Genomic DNA, 17,425 nt, shown 5'->3' on the forward strand with positions numbered 1-17,425 from the left:
TTGTATTGTAAAATATCAAGAATATTCTGAGCCAATCAGAGTGCTCCTTCCGCATTTGCCGAATATTCGCAATTATTTTGTATTGTAAAATATCAAGAATATTCTGAGCCAATCAGAGTGCTCCTTCCGCATTTGCCGAATATTCGCAATTATTTTGTATTGTAAAATATCACGAATATTCTGAGCCAATCAGAGTGCTCCTACAGCATTTGTCGAAATTGCGCAGTAAATATCGCATTCGCATGTTGCGATATTTCGATAAAATATCACGAATATTCTGAGCCAATCAGAGCGCTCCTCCAGCATTTCTCGAAATTGCGCAATAAATATCGCATTCGCATGTTGCGATATTTCGATAAAATATCACGAATATTCTGAGCCAATCAGAGCGCTCCTCCAGCATTTCTCGAAATTGCGCAATAAATATCGCATTCGCATGTTGCGATATTTCGATAAAATATCACGAATATTCTGAGCCAATCAGAGTGCTCCTACCGCAGTTATCAAAAAATCGCAATTATTTTCGCATTCGCAATAGCGAAAAATCGCAATCATTTAATTTCGATAAAATATCACGAATATTCGAATTTAGCGAATATATCTCGAATATTCGAATATATATTCGAGATATATCGCGAAATCGAATATGGCATATTCTGCTCAACACTAATCTTAAGGCCCCTTTTAACCTAAACACTAACATTTTATATACTGCAGCTTGCCACTTTAAAATTGCCTTTTTTTGGGGGGGGGGGGGGGCTTTTTTTCCTTTTATTTTCACCTGGTGAACTGGCCGACAACAGACTTCCTATCATGGGCCCCTTTCACATGAAGGGTCCAATCAGGTCCTCATGTCAGTTTTTCATTTTTTCACCATTGTGCACTGGTCCAAATCATTTGGGAGAGGGGGAATAATGGTGTGGGGATGTTTTTCAGGGGTTGGGCTTGGCCCCTTAGTTCCAGTGAAGGGAACTCTTAAGGCGTCAGCATACCAAGACATTTTGGACAATTTTATGCTCCCAACTTTGTGGGAACAGTTTGGGGACGGCCCCTTGCTGTTCCAACATGACTGCGCACCAGTGCACAAAGCAAGATCCATAAAGACATGGATTAGCGAATTTGGGGCGCAGGAACTTGACTGTATTGCACAAAGTCCTGACCTCAACCCCATAGAACACATTTGGGATTAATTAGAGCAGAGACTGTGAGCCAGGCCACCAGGCCTCCATCAGTGCCTAACCTTACAAATGCACTTCCGGAAGAATGATCAGACATTCCCAAAGACACCCTTCTAAACCTTGTGGAGAGCCTTCCCATAAGAGTTGAAGCTGTTATAGCTGCAAAGGGTGGGCCAACTCAATATTGAACCCTACGGACTAAGGGTGTGATCAACAACTTATAGCGGGACTGCGACATTGGACATTATGTGACACTTTTTTGGGGACCAGTGGCCAGTGCTAAAAAATATGCACTGTCACTGTACTAATGACACTGGGAAGGGGTTAACATCAGGGGGGTCAAAAGGTTAAATGTGTTCCTAAGGAGTGCTTTCTAACTGTGGGTGAGGTGCTTTTACTGTGAGAAGGCAGAGATCCATGTTACTGCTTAGCAGACGCACAGGATTTCTACCTCTCCTTCTCACAGAATGGCGATCTGTCTTTTTTACATCAGCAGACCGCCGTTCTGTCTCTTTCTCTGGAACGATTGGCGGGTCCTGGCAGACTTAAGGTCGCCAGCGCCGCATGTTCGTGCCTCAAATTCAGAGGTGCAGAATCACATACAGGTACATAATTCTGCACAGGGAAGCCAACTTGCCAAAACACCCTCCCATTGTTGAGGGCATGTGGCCTGGTACAGTTCCAGGGGAGGGCGATCTCTTGTCCCACCCCTTTTCCTGCAGCATGCCAGGTTGCGTGGTCGGATAAGGGTCTGGTATGAATTTTGGGGGGACCCCCATGCCATTTTTTTAAATCTTGGTGCAGGGTTCCCCTTAATATCCATACCAGACCTTAAGGGCCTAGTATGGATTTTAGGGGGAACCCCCACGCCATTTTTTTTAATCTTGGCGCGGGTTTCCCCAAAGGGCCTGTTAACGGACTGGGGGGGACCCAATGCCGTTTTTTTCAATGATTTTTTGTATATTGCTGGGATCCGGCAATACATTACAGCTGCGAGCATGTTTTAAATGTCATTTTGCTGCTCTCATTCATAAAACTATGTACGGCTGCTATGTAAGCATCCTAACATATTGTGGGGTGTGGACCTTTGGCCAATCATGGCTCTCACAGCAGAGCGCGCTGTGATTGGCCAAAGCATGCAGGTCAGGTACATGCTTTGTGCTATCATCAGCCGTCAATGCACTGCGATCTCGCAGAGCATTGACGGTCTCGCCGTTCATTATTGGGGCGTTCCACGGGTGCTCGAATTTCCTGCGAAGGCCCCATAATGTTCTTAATTCGGCCATAAACACCCGATATTCGAGTCGAACTTACGCTCGACTCGAACATCGGTCTCATCCCTACATATTAGCATATTATGTGAAACTTACCTCTGAACGAAGCCCTTCCAGTGCCGAGCTGTCACTGCTGGAAGGGCTTCCCTCTTCACCCGGTCTTCTTTTGCAGACTGCGGCTGTGTGAGTGGCCGGAGCTGTGATGACATCACTGCAGCACGGGGAGCCGCTGTTTATGGCACAGGACTCTGGATGAATAGCCTAGGTGGTGATGTCACAGTAAATATCTCCTAAATGTTGCACGTTTAGGAGATATCCACAGCACCTATAGGTAAGCCTTATTATAGGCCTACCCATAGATACAATTAATGTATGGGGGTTTACTCCCACTTTAATTTCATTGATTGGTGGGAAGATCTGATTATGTTCATTTATGTTTATGCTCACATGCTCAGTAATGAATGAATATTTATGTATAAAGCCTCGTACACACGATCGGATTTCCATCGGAAAAATCCGTGGATTTTTGTCCAAAGAGCGTTGGCCGTAAACTTGTTCTGCATACAGACGGCAGAACTTTTTCAGCCAACATTCACCAAACTACATGGTTTTCATGCTCTTTACCGCCACCCTTCGGGCAACTTCTGCTATTGTTGTCTGATGTTTAGCATTGGTTTGCGTGCGTGTTTGTACTTTGGATTTTAGTCCAACTGACTTGTGTACAGACGATCAGAAAATCAGGCGGAACACATTTGTTGTCGGACAATTTCAGAGCATGACCATCCAACATTTGTTGTCGGATATTCTGACAACAATTGTCCGATGGAGCGTACAGACTGTCCATCGGACAATTGTTGTCGGAATATCCGATCGTGTGTATGGACCTTAAGACTTCCTCCAAGATAATACATTATTAATCTTCCTTTGTTTTTATTTTGTCTTATGAACTGATGGGACATCTCAGAGGGACGTTGTTGGGATCTTCTCCAGATCTTCTAGTGAGGATTATTCCTGGCTGGTGGAACTCCTGAAATCAAAAAAGACAATTATAGAAGTTAGACCTTGTTACATCTCCAACAATGGATTCCAGTTCATGGATGATTTGTCTCAGTGCACATTTGGGATTCTGTATCACACCAAGAACAGAGGAAGAGTCAACATCACCAACGTCACAGACTCCCTGTATGATGAGGAGTTGGAGAACCTCAATAAAATACTTGGTATAGAACACAGAACACAACAAAAGTGAACTTTCTGTTAGCTAGGAATCAATAGGAAACCAGACACTCCCCCTTCTTTGCCAGAAGCTACTACCATCCAACAGTCCAACATACAAACACACCATATGTAATGAGTATCACTTATAGGAAGACATACTGTATTTATCGGCGTATAACACGCGCCGGCATATAACACGCCCCCCCAAGCTTAGAAGGGAAATTTAAGGAAAACGATGTTTAGGAGGGAAGTTTAACCACTTAAGGACCGCCTCCTGTACATATACGTCGGCAGAATGGCATGGCTGGGCACAAGCATGTACAGGTATGTCCTCTTTAAATGCCCAGCCGTGGGTCGCGGGCGCGCGCCCACGGCGCGCACCCGTGACCCTGTCCATTGATCCCTAATTCATTCATAAATAAAAAAAAAATGTATGCAAAACCGCTATACAGCCCCTTTAAAATAAATGTCACTAAATTAGAAGTTTTCATTCAAATTATACATTGTACATAAAGAGAGGGACATTCAAAGAACATTTTCACTGACAGACATTTCAAACAATACAGGTCAATTAAAATGTATCTATAATGACTGATAACCTCCTCTGTGTGCCCAGGGAAGGACAATGTCATTGTGGTGGTCGATGATCTGGAGGACAGCAGTGAGCAGGAGAAGTCTCGGATCCTGGAGAATCAGCCCCGTATTGAAGAATGGGCCAGTGACATCCTCCTCATATCACAAACACAGAAAGCTGATACAAGAGAACTTGAAAGAATACTGGAGAGTGTAAAGCGATTTTGTCATCCGTCAGGTAATTATCCTTTGATCTCTGTCCATTGGTGATAATAATATGGTAATTCACAATGCTGGTGGGTTTAACAGGGGCATTGCTAGGATCCCTAAAGACCCGTGGACACCCCTGGACACATAGGCCCCGATTCACAAAACACTTACGCCAACGTATCTCGAGATACGCCGCGTAAGTGTAACTATGCGCCGTCGTATCTGTGTGCCGTGCCCACAAAACTAGATACGCCTGAAAATAGGCTTCCTACGACCGACGTAACTTGCCTACGCCGTCGTATCGTGGGCGCATAGTTATGTCGGACGCTCCCATAGATTTGCACATATGCAAATGAGGGAGATACGCCGATTCACAAACGTAGTTTCGCCCGGCGCATCATATACGCGGTTTGCGTAAGTCGTACGTCCGGCGTAAAGTTATTTCCCATATAGGAGGCGCAACTCATGCAAAGGTATGGACCAGGGAACACAGCCGTCGTATTTTACATCATTTATGTAGTTTGTGAATATGGCTAGGCGTAGGTTACGCTCACGTCGTAGGCAGTGATTCGACGTATCTTAGGCAGTTGTTTCGACGTGATTCTGAGCATGCGCACTGGGATGCGTCCACGGGACTGCGCATGTGCCGTATGTTATTCGTATCTTTATGGTGCTCAATCCATCATTTACATGGGGTCACGCCTCATTTGCATGGCTCACGCCCACTTCCACTTACGACGAGTTACGACTAAGAAACCCAGCGTAGATTTGGAGGCAAGTGCTTTGTGAATTCGGTGCTTGCCTCTCTGCGCTACGTCGGTATAGCGTATATTAGATACGCTACGCCCGCCTAAATATACGCCGACGTCTGTGAATCCGGGCCATAGCCTGAAGTTATTATAGAGCTGTAGTGATGACAGTGGAGGAAACAAACTCACCAGAAAACTTAAATAAATACGCCTTGTATCAATTACATGAGTCCCACAAGTCCCATGGTGGGCAGCATATCTGAAGGGGATGGTTCTTGGCTCCAGAGGTACCTCTTTATACTGATCTACCATAAAAGCTTGTTTAACCACTTGACAACTGGGCACTTAAACACCCTTAATAACCAGACCAATTTTCAGCTTTCGGTGCTCTCACATTTTGAATGACAATAACTCAGTCATACAACACTGTAACCAAATGAAATTTTTGTCCTTTTTTTCCCACAAATAGAGCTTTCTTTTGGTGGTATTTGATCACCTCTGCGGTTTTTATTTTTTCCGCTAATAATGAAAAAAGAACGAAAATTTTGTAAAAAAATGAATTTTTTTTCATTTCTATTATAAAATTTTGCAAAAAATGAATTTTTCTTCATAAATTTGGCCTAAAATGTATACTGCTACATATCTTTGGTTAAAAAAAAAAAAAAATTGGGTTATTATTTAGTCTGGGTGAAAGTTATAGGGTCTACAAGCTATGGTACCAATTACTGAAAATTTATCAATTTGATCACATCTGAAGTACTGACGGCCTTTCTCATTTCTTGAGACCCTAACATGCCAGAAAAGTACAAATACCCCCTAAATGACCCCTTTTTGGAAAGAAGACATTCCAAGGTATTTAGAAAGAGGCATGGTGAGTTTTTTGAAGTTGTAATTTTTTCCCACAATTCTTTGCAAAATCAAGGTTTTTTTTTTTTTTTTTTCCACAAAAGTTTCATATTAGCAGGTTATTTCTCGCACACAGCATATTCATACCACAAAATACACCCCAAAACACATTCTGCTATTCCTCCCGAGTATGGCGATACCACATGTGTGAGACTTTTACACAGCATGGCCACATACAGAGGCCCGACATGCAGGGAGCACCATCAGGCGTTCTGGAGCACCCAGACCAGTTCTGACATTTCTCTCCTACATGTAAAAATCATCATTTATTTGCTAGAAAATTACATAGAACCCCAAAACATTATATATGCTTTTTTAGCAAAGACCCTAGAGAATACAATGGCGGTCGTTGCAACTTTTTATCGCGCATGGTATTTGCACAGCAATTTTTCGAACGCATTTTTTTTGGCAAATAAAACAGTTTTGTGCTTTTTAAAAAAAAAAACATTAAAGTTAGCCCAATGTTTTTGCATAATATGAAAGATGAAGTTACGCCGAGTAAATAGATACCCAACATGTCACCCTTCAATATTGCACACGCTTGTGGAATGGCGCCAAACTTCGCTACTTAAAAATCCCCATAGGCGACGTTTTAAATGTTTTTACTGGTTACATGTTTTTAGTTACAGAGGAGGTCTGGGGCCAAAATGATTGCTCTCGCTCTAACGTTCGCAGCGATACCCCACATGTGTGGTTTGAACACCGTTTTCATATGTGGGCGGGACTTACGTACACATTCGCTTCTGTATACGAGCACGCGGGAACAGGGGCGCTTTAAATATTTATTTTTTATTTTTATTGTTCATTTTACTTTATTTATTTTAGTTTGACACGTTTTTCCCCAAAAATAAATGTTTTGATCACTTTTATTCCTATTATAAGGAATGTAAACATCCCTTGTAATAGGAATATAGCATGACAGGTCCTCTTTACAGTGAGATGTGGGGTCAATAAGACCCCACATCTCACCTCTAGGCTGGGAAGCCTGAAAAAAAACAAAAAAAAAATGATCCTGGCTTCGATCGCAGCGGTGAGTCAGAAGAAGCACCGGAGGGTGAAGGGAGTGGGGACGTCCACTTTTGCCTCCCGTAAGAACGATCAAGAGGCGGAACAGCCGCCATGATCGTTCTTATGGTGTAGAGAATCGCCGGCTGAAAAAAATGATATCTGAATGATGCCTGTAGCTGCAGGCATCATTTAGATATCCCTGCACAAAGTCAAGGACCTCATATGACGTGGGCGGGAAGTGGTTAAAACACATTTTTTTCCCCAGAGTATTTTCTGGGTATTGCAGAGTATTGGCCGGGGTATTGCAGAGTATTGGTGCGGGGGTATTGCAAAGTATTGGTGTTGGGGTATTGCAGAGTATTGGCCGGGGTATTGCAAAGTATTGGCCGGGGTATTGCAAAGTATTGGTGCGGGGGTATTGCAGAGTATTGTGTGGGGGGTATTGCAGAGTATTGTGTGGGGGTATTGCAGAGTATTGTGTGGGGGGTATTGCAGAGTATTGTGTGGGGGGTATTGCAGAGTATTGTGTGGAGGGTATTGCAGAGTATGGTGCGGAGGGTATTGCAGAGTATGGTGCGGGGGTATTGCAGAGTATTGTGCGGGAGGTATTGCAGAGTATTGTGCGGGGGGTATTGCAAAGTATTGTGTGGGGGGTATTGCAGAGTATTGCGCGGGGGGTATTGCGCGGGGGGTATTGCAGAGTATTGCGCGGGGGGTATTGCGCGGGGGGTTTTGCAGAGTATTGCGCGGGGGGTATTGCAGAGTATTGCGCGGGGGGTATTGCAGAGTATTGCGCGGGGGGTATTGCAGAGTATTGCGCGGGGGGTATTGCAGAGTATTGCGCGGGGGGTATTGCAGAGTATTGCGCGGGGGGTATTTCAGAGTATTGTGCGGGGGTACTGCAGAGTATTGCGCAAGGGGTACTGCAGAGTACTGGCAGGGGGTACTGCAGAGTATTGCGCGGGGGCATTGCAGAGTATTGCGCGGGGGCATTGCAGAGTATTGCACGGGGGCATTGCAGAGTATTGCGCGGGGGCATTGCAGAGTATGGCGCGGGGGCATTGCAGAGTATGGCGCAGGGTTTTTGCAGAGTATGGCGCAGGGTTTTTGCAGAGTATGGCGCAGGGTTTTTGCAGAGTATGGCGCAGGGTTTTTGCAGAGTATGGCGCAGGGTTTTTGCAGAGTATGGCGCAGGGTTTTTGCAGAGTATGGCGCAGGGTTTTTGCAGAGTATGGCGCAGGGTTTTTGCAGAGTATCGCGCGGGGGGTATTGCAGATTATCGCGCAGGGGGTATTGCAGAGTAATTGCGCAGGGAAGGCAGAGTATTGCAGGGGTTAATGCAGAGTATTGCACAGGGAAGGCAGAGTATTGCAGGGGTTAATGCAGAGTATTGCACAGGGAAGGAAGAGTATTGCAGGGGTTAATGCAGAGTATTGCACAGGGAAGCCAGAGTATTGCAGGGGTTAATGCAGAGTATTGCACAGGGAAGCCAGAGTATTGTAGGGGTTAATGCAGAGTATTGCACAGGGAAGCCAGAGTATTGCAGGGGTTAATGCAGAGTATTGCACAGGGAAGCCAGAGTATTGCAGGGGTTAATGCAGAGTATTGCACAGGGAAGCCAGAGTATTGTAGGGGTTAATGCAGGGATGGCTGAGCAGGGATGGATGGATCTGTGACTGCAATAGTCACAGATCCATCCACAGCGCTGCTGACACCCCGCGCTCCCCCCTCTCACACTGTATCGATCGGTACAGCGAGAGGAGGGAGGAACCGGCGTCATCAAATGACGCCGGTTTGTTTACCTGTGATCGCGCCGTCATTGGACGGCGCGATCACATGGTAAAAGACCGCGGTTGTCGGTCAATTACCGAGATCTGTGTAGCGCCGGGTCTCATAGACCCGGCGCGCACAGAATTTTCAGTGTGCGCGCCCGAGGCGGCGCGCATTACTGCTTCTGGTGGGCGCCGTTAAATAACGGCGACCCCCAGTTAAGCAACCACCTTGCCGCCGTTATATGACGGCGGCTGGTGGTTAAGTGGTTAATATCACAGTGCAGTACGTTTAATAAAACATCAATTCAAATAAGTGTATATACGAATGCGCACTTACATTTCCAGGTGCTGTAAGTCAGCATCGACATGTACAGCCAACCAAGTGCTCTCGCCATCTTTCCAGGTTGCGGAGTACATTCCAAAGCATGGCGGAACCAGAAAAACCCGGAAGTGGCGCTATTAAGGGCAGACGCACAGCCTCAATGCATTTCGTGATCAACACGTCATCACGTCATACATGCACAAAGAGAACCATGCGATTAAGGATGGGCGAAGGATTCGGCCCAGGCATGAGTTTGGCCCGAACATTGGCTGTTCGCCCATTGGACGGACACCCGAATTATAGACCGTTTGTTCGGTCCGTTGAATGACCACAATGCACTGCGCCACTGCACAGTGCATTGTAATCCCTGATTGGTTGAAGCAATGAAAGCGTTGTCCAATCAGGGCACAGAGCACTGTCAGAGCCATGATTGGACACTGTCATGGTGACTCTATCCAATCATGGCTCATTGCTCTTAGTCCAGCCACACACTATAAAGTATTCTTTCAATAAGGGCCATTTGTAGTGTGATATCAGAAAATAATACAGGGCTCTGTTCGCTGCTACAAAATACTGATTGTCAGTGTAAAATATCAGTTTAGTGTAGAATCTAGTGACAGTTCAGTAAGTGTGAGTGTAGTGACCGTTTACCAGTATTTACCAGTATAATTCAGTGCGTTACTACAAGTTAAATTCCATATATTTCAGTGCATTACGTGCCGTTTAACACAGTATATTTCAGTGCGTTACTGCAAGTTTAACTCTGTATATTTCAGTTGCACTAACTGCCATTTAACGCTGTATATTTCAGAACATTACTGCAAGTTTAACGCCATATATTTCAGTGCATTACGTTCTGTTTAACGCAGAATATTTAATGCGTTAGTGCACTTTTAGTGCAGTATATTTCTGTGCGTTAGTGCGCGTTTAATGCCATATATTTAACAAAAGGGGTGCTATTCTGTTCCTCCTCCTTCTCACTTCAGTCTGCCCCCAACCTCCACTGACAGGGATGTCGGTATAGCGCAGGGTGTCCCAGGTCTTTGCAGCACATATGCCAGCAGCACACATACCAGCACACATACCAGCTGGCAAATTTCTCAGCCCCATCTGCTGCAGCGGAAAAAAACTACAGTCACTGACACCCACATGCCCAGTGTCTAAATGCAAGCTTGTCAAAGCTGCTGGCTCTGTAACTTCTGCCTTGCCGTCGGGTGGATTCTGTCCCCTTCCGTGAATTTGCAGAATGTGCTGTACCACAATGGCAGGTTCCCAGTCATTATTTATTTTCATGTAAGGCCATTCCAGCTCTGTACCATCACATGGAGGGCAATGTTGTGGCATCGTTGGACAAGGAAGTCAGCCGCAAAGTCCACATTACTTCTGAGTCTGACACGTGGTCCAACAAGCATGGTAAGAGACTATATATTTAATTCACAGCACACTGGGTAACTCTGCTTGCAACTTGGAAGAATGCAGAACATGGCTCAGTGCTGCAGCTTTTTGTGCCGCCACGTCTCCATACAGCAAATGTCGATGATGCAACATTTGTCAGCTCTACAACCTCCTCCTCCATGCCCTCCTCTATTGAATTGTCCTACGAACCACAAGTCCCCCCTAAGCGTTCAAGGGGCTATTCAATGAGTTAGGCTAAAAGATGCCATGCAGTGCTTCAGCTGGTGTGTCTATGGGACAGAAACCACATCGGAGTAGAGATTCTTGCAGCTCTGCAGGGGCAGGCCCAGGGGTGGTTCACACCATGCCAGCTGGAGCCAGGAATGGTGGTGTGCGATAATGGCACAAACCTCCTGTCCTCCCTTAGACAGGGAAAGTTAAAACATGTGCCATGCCTTTCACATTTCCTCAATATGGTGGTGCAGCGGTGGTGGTGGTGCAGGGTTGGAAGATCTGCTTAGGCAGAATAGAAGAGTCTGTAGCCATTTTAGGTGGACATACACAGCCAGTGCTTGGTTGGCTGAAATTCAGAAGGAATTCCAGCTGCTTGTAAACCACCTGATTTGTGACATGTCCACCAGGTGAATCTCAACTTTGGCAATGCTGCAGTGGTTGCACATGCAGCAGAGGGCCGCCAACGAGTATCTGTGTGAGTATGGCAAAGTGACAGGCTCAGGCCGGCTCTTCTTTTTTCCCCATGCCAATGACTGCTCATAAAGGATGCATGCACTGTACTGTCACAATTTTAGGAGGCCACAAGGATGGTAAACCACGACAATGCATGGATCAGTGACACAATCCCTGTTGTGTTTCTGCTGGGGCAGACTCGTGGCATTATGGAGAGGGCACAGCAGTGAGTGCAGAAGATGAAATCTCTTAAGGACACCTTAAAGAGGAGCTTATCAAACACTTTTTTCAACTTTGGTAGGTTACAGTGTCATCGAAAACAAAGTTTTGAGGCTTCTGTTAGTCAGGAGAGGAAAGATGGAGAAGGTAGCCACCTAAGTGTTGCATTTCACAATTTTCTTAGTTTTCGCCTCCCAGGGCTGTCAGTTTCTACATCTTATCGGCAGTATCTGCATCACATGGTGGATGATTATTGTTACTAATAATAGAATGTGTCTGTCCATAGACTCCGTGGACTGTCTGACATTTATCAAAATTAATCAGTCCTACATTATCTGCAGCTATGAAATACCTGATGTTGCTGATTAAGTGTTTTTGGGATGTGGAATATCTGCAAGATAGGCTGCCTAGCCTTGTGGGTGTTGATTTTATATGGAAGAATTTCTTTGGTGTAGGTTTCATGGGCACAATTGACACCCAAAGACCAATTTTTCCGCACCTGTTTGGCAGGTGCATATGATTGCAATTTTTGACAGCAAGGCAAATTCTTGCTTTCATCAAGAGTACCTCAATAGGGTTACAATGTGAAGGCACTGCCGACACCCAAAGACCAATTTTTACCAGGACAGATCTGGGCATCCTTCTATCTCCTCTTCAACACTTGCACAAAGAGAGCCTTACAATAAAGCTACTTCATAGCTGCAGATAATGCAGGACTGATTAATTTTGATAAATGTCAAACAGTCCATGGAGTCTGTGGACAGACACATTCTATTATCAGTAACAAAACCTCCAACAGCACTGAATGCCCATTCAGAAAACATGCTGGATGCAGGGCAGCCCAGCAGTTCAATTGCATACTGGGCAAGTTCTGGACAGTGGTCTATTCTTATGACCCAGTAAGCCAGTGGATCGCCGACTGGAAAGCTCTCCATCTCTGTTTTTCCCCATCTTTGTCTATCTCCTGACCTCTTCCCCAATGTGATATCATGCTGTTTCAGGTTACCCACCACCACTTTCCAACATAGACCCCTCAGACCAGGGCAGATCTGGGCATCCTTCTATCTCCTCTCCAACACCTGCACAAAGATTGCCTCAAAATAAAGGTGGGACATTTTTTATAGACTGTTATGTGGTGTCTTCTGTTTTTCCTATCTTTGTATATCTCCTGACTTCTTCCCCCATGTGATATCATGCCGTTTCAGGTTTCCCGCAACCACTTTTCAACATAGACCCCTCAGACCAGTACAGATCTGGGAATCCTTATATCTCCTCTCCAACACATACACAAAGAGAGCCTCAAAATATAGGTGGGAATTTTTTATAGACTGTAATGTGGTGTCTTCTATTTTTCCCATCTTTGTCTATCTCCTGACTTCTTCCCACATGTGATATCATGCCGTTTCAGGTTTTCCACAACCACTTTCCAACATAGACCCCTCAGGCCAGGACAGATCTGGGCACCCTTCTATCTCCTCTCCAACACCTGCACAAAGAATGCCTCAAAATAAAGGTGGGTATTTATTTATAGACTGTAATGTGGTGTCTTCTGTTTTTCCTATCTTTGTCTATCTCCTGACTTCTTCCCCAATGTGATATCATGCCGTTTCAGGTTTCCCGCAACCACTTTACAACATAGACCCCTCAGACCAGGACAGATCTGGGCATCCTTCTATCTCCTCTCCAACACCTGCACAAAGAAGGCCTCAAAATAAAGGTGGGAAATTATTTATAGACTGTAATGTGGTGTCTTCTGTTTTTCCTATCTTTGTCTATCTCCTGACTTCTTCCACCAATGTGATATCATGCCGTTTCAGGTTTCCCGCAACCACTTTACAACATAGACCCCTCAGAACAGGACAGATCTGCGCATCCTTCTATCTCCTCTCCAACACCTGCACAAAGAAGGCCTCAAAATAAAGGTGGGAATTTATTTATAGACTGTAATGTGGTGTCTTCTGTTTTTCCCATCTTTGTCTATCTCCTGACTTCTTCCCCCCTGTGATATCATGCCGTTTCAGGTTACCCGCAACCACTTTCCAACATAAACCCCTCAGGCCAGGACAGATCTGGGCATCCTTCTATCTCCTCTCCAACACCTGCACAAAGAATGCCTCAAAATATAGGTGGGACTGTAATGTGGTGTCTTCTGTTTTTCCCATCTTTGTCTATCTCCTAACTTCTTCCCACATGTTTCAGGTTTCATGCAACCACTTTCCAACATAGACCCCTCAGATTTGGGGATTTTTTTTTTTTTAGCACAATTTATTTGGGGTGAGCAAAAATGGACAATATAGTATCCATAGCATCAGAGGGAGTTATGAATATTCAATCATTTTTTCATAATAAAGTTCAGATTTTAGAGAGTCTGTATTGCAACATTGTGTAACATTTTAGCAAATGTATTGAAATAAAAGTTACATTTTAGGCCCCTTTCACACGATAAGCCTGCTTGCATCCACCTGTCCGTTTTTCAGGCGAATCCGAGCGGGCCACCCATTGACTCCTATGGTCAGGCGGATGTCAGTGGAGATGTATCCGATGACATCCGTCTGCCAGACGATCTGCTCAAAACAGACATATGGCAATACGTTCAGCCATCCAGCTGGCAGACCGAATCGGATGAGATCTGATGAAAACGAACATGGTGTCTGTTTTTGTCCGATCTCCCCATAGAAATCAGCGGGGCTCTGACAGGTCCCTCCCCGCTCAGTGAGCGGAGACGGACCTGTCATCCGCCGGCTCAGCGGAGATCAGCAGATCGATCTTCCGCTGAGCTGGCGGACTCCGCTGAGCGGATCTGTTCCCGTGCGAAAGGGGCCTTAGGCATTAGTGGGTGAGGTGTGTGATGATTTCAGTGCATCACCATTTACTGTTTGTACTGATTAGTTCCCACGTTGTGGCCCTGTGACAGTAGTATTTTATGAATCAGGCTTTTGTATTAGTTAAAGCAGGGATCTTCAAACTACGGCCCTCCAGCTGTTGCGGAACTACACATCCCATGAGGCATTGCAAGACTCTGACATTCACTGACATGACTAGGCATGATGGGAATTGTAGTTCCTGAACAACTGGAGGGCCGTAGTTTGAGGACCCCTGAGTTAAAGTATATGTACACACATGCAGAGCAAAAACTCTTTATGTATTTTTATATATTGGCCCAGATTCACAGAGAGCACGGCGCACATTACACCGCCGTAGAGTAATTCAGAAAGTCAGTGCTCCCAATGCTGCGCCAGCGTGGCGTGGGTATCAAAGGCGTAAACTGGCGTAGGTGAAAGTGGGCGTGGCCCATGCAAATGAGGCGTGACCCCATGTAAATTATGGGCCGAAAGCCAGACAAGTACTTATAACGAACTGCGCATGCGCCGTAACGTGGACGCATCCCCCTGCGCCTGCTCACAACCACGCCGGAATAACTGCCTAAGATACGCCGGATCACTGCGTACGCCGTGAACGTAACCTACGCCCAGCCAGACACACGTCCAACGTAAAATAAGCCGTCTTGTGTTCCCTGGTGCAGACCTTCGCATGTCTGCTGCTGGGTTACACCTCCCTTATGGGGCATAACTTTACGCCAGACGTACAACTTACGCGCACCTCTCGTAGCCTGCGTCGGGTGCACGCAGGTTCGTGAATCGCCGTATTTCCCTCATTTGCATGTTTGAATAGCTAATCAATGGGAGTGACACCATGTGCCCAGCCTAAATGTGTGCCCACTCTACGCCGGCGTAAGCAAGTTACGTCGGCAGGGTGAACCCTATTTTTAAGCATATCTCTGTTTCTGGGTCTTGCGCACAGATACGACGGCGCACATTTGCACTTACGTCGGCGTAACTTGATATACGTCGGCATAAGTGCTTTGTTAATCTGGGCCATTGTATAAATTCAGCTGCCTGTGTATCTGGATTTGCCAATTTGCATTGATAGTTGTAAATGTAAGGCCTCGTACACACCAGCGGATCTGTCCGCTGAAAACGGTCCGCCGGACCGTTTTCAGCGGACATGTCCACTGCGTCCGCTGCCGGATTTCTGTCTGATGGTTGTACACACCATCAGACAGAAATCCGCGCGGACACGATACGCGGTGACGTGGCCGTGCCGTCGCCGCGATGATGACGCGAAGACGTGCGCGGCCCTGGAAGGTCAATGCTTCCACGCATGCGTCGAATCACTTCGACGCATGCGATGACTTTTGGCCGATCTGAGTCTGTACAGACGACCGAACATGTCCGACGGACAGGCTTCCAGCGGACATGTTTCTTAGCATGCTAAGAAACATTTGTCCGCTGGAAACTGTCCGATCCGCCGGACAATTGTCCGGTCGGCCGTGCACACGACCGAACATGTCTGCTGAAACTGGTCCGTCGGACCTGTTTCAGCGGATATGTTCGGTCGTGTGTACGGGGCCTAAGATGTGTAAATGTAAAGTTCGGTTTACTTAAAGTCACAAAATTACTAATTTTATACCAAATTCGTAGCCTGTGTGGCCCTCAAAGGATATTGAGTTTTACATCCCTGTATGTAGAGCAATGACATTTATATGAGTTCTAATGATTTCAATAAAAAAGACAGTTACTCTTGTCTCTACAACTTTTGTATTTTTTTTAGACAATTTTTCAAAACAAAGCCGACAAGATCAAAGACCAAAAGAGTTAAATGTGAGTGATAAAGTCAAATAATTTTCTGTTACAAAATGTTTCTAGACAGATTTATTTGGCTCTCCGAAGACTTTTATTTTGTTGTGAAGGTTATACGGATTATACCAACGTGTCCTAAGTCCTGAAAACAAATATATTGTGAAACTATATGATTGGTCTTCAATTTTAAAGATAATATATAACTATGAAACCCTAAAAATCTCAAACTTGTGCCGCGTACAAACGATCGGAAATTTCGACAAGACAAGTTTGATGTGTGCTTTTGGTCGGAAATTCTGTCCGTGTGTAGGCTCCATCGGACATTTTCTGTTGGAATTTCCGACAACAAAAATTTGGGAGCTGGTTCTCAGTTTTTCCAACAAGAAATTCCGCATCTTGCATCTTCTGTATGCAATTCCGATGCACAAAAATCCTACGCATGCTCGGAATCATTGAACTTAATTTTTCTCTGCCCGTTGTAGAGTTGTACTTTGCCGCGTTCTTGACGGTCGGAATTTCCGACAACATTTGTGTGACTGTGGGTATGCAACACAAGTTTGAGCCAACATTCCGTCAGAAAAAAAATCCATGGTTTTCTTGTCGGAATTTCCGATCGTGTGTACGCGGCATTAGTATGGCAACTTTCTTATTTGTATTTTTTTTTACCATTCATATGTTCTCAGGAGGAGACATCGGCACCAACAAAACCCACCATTTCTGTCTTCTCCATATCAGAAGAGGGTCACATTGATTGGCTGAGGAGATTGCTGTCATCGGACATATTTGGTCACCAACATGTTACCTTCCATAGTATCTCTATAGATGATAAAGGAGATCTCAGGGATATGGAATTTCAGTGTGAAGTTACCGTCTTATATCACACTATGAAGAGTGGAGAGTTTCCTACCACCCCTCGTGGAGAATCTCTGTATCGCAAAGTGTTACAACAAATGTCGGAAAAACTTGGTAAGGTTTCTGCCCAGATTAAAACTTTTTGCCACATTTTATACTTTCAATGTGTATCAAGAGTAACTTGCCATAGGAGAAATGCATTTGTTGCCATCTAACTTCTTTCTCAAAATCAAAGAAAGAACTGTATTGCTCCAAGTCCCATGTGTGTTTCTCGGGTTCCTCTTCACTTGGGTTGTTGGCTTATAGGAGCCCTTCCACCTCAGGCATGTATAGCAAAAACAAAGATTAAAGCCCCACTCCACAAAGTCACACCATGAAGTTTAATCAGTATAGATGGCTTCCAACATCGTCCCTGCCTTAAG

General features: G+C 45.2%; 1 protein-coding gene across 2 annotated transcripts in view; it reads left to right on the forward strand.

Annotated features, from left to right (window-relative positions):
* The window catches only part of LOC120942951, a 116,458-nt gene that overhangs the window by 13,304 nt on the left and 85,729 nt on the right, over positions 1-17,425 (forward strand). For both annotated transcript variants that reach the window (XM_040355939.1, XM_040355940.1), the window contains exons 5-14: positions 3,417-3,672; positions 4,287-4,481; positions 12,513-12,617; positions 12,717-12,821; positions 12,920-13,024; positions 13,124-13,228; positions 13,329-13,433; positions 13,533-13,637; positions 16,123-16,172; positions 16,835-17,117. In XM_040355939.1, the coding sequence (XP_040211873.1) occupies positions 3,417-3,672; positions 4,287-4,481; positions 12,513-12,617; positions 12,717-12,821; positions 12,920-13,024; positions 13,124-13,228; positions 13,329-13,433; positions 13,533-13,637; positions 16,123-16,172; positions 16,835-17,117 (1,414 nt within the window). The remainder of the gene's footprint in view (positions 1-3,416; positions 3,673-4,286; positions 4,482-12,512; positions 12,618-12,716; positions 12,822-12,919; positions 13,025-13,123; positions 13,229-13,328; positions 13,434-13,532; positions 13,638-16,122; positions 16,173-16,834; positions 17,118-17,425) is intronic.

Source organism: Rana temporaria, chromosome 6 (genome assembly GCF_905171775.1).
Source record: "Rana temporaria chromosome 6, aRanTem1.1, whole genome shotgun sequence".
Classification (NCBI taxonomy): domain Eukaryota; kingdom Metazoa; phylum Chordata; class Amphibia; order Anura; family Ranidae; genus Rana; species Rana temporaria.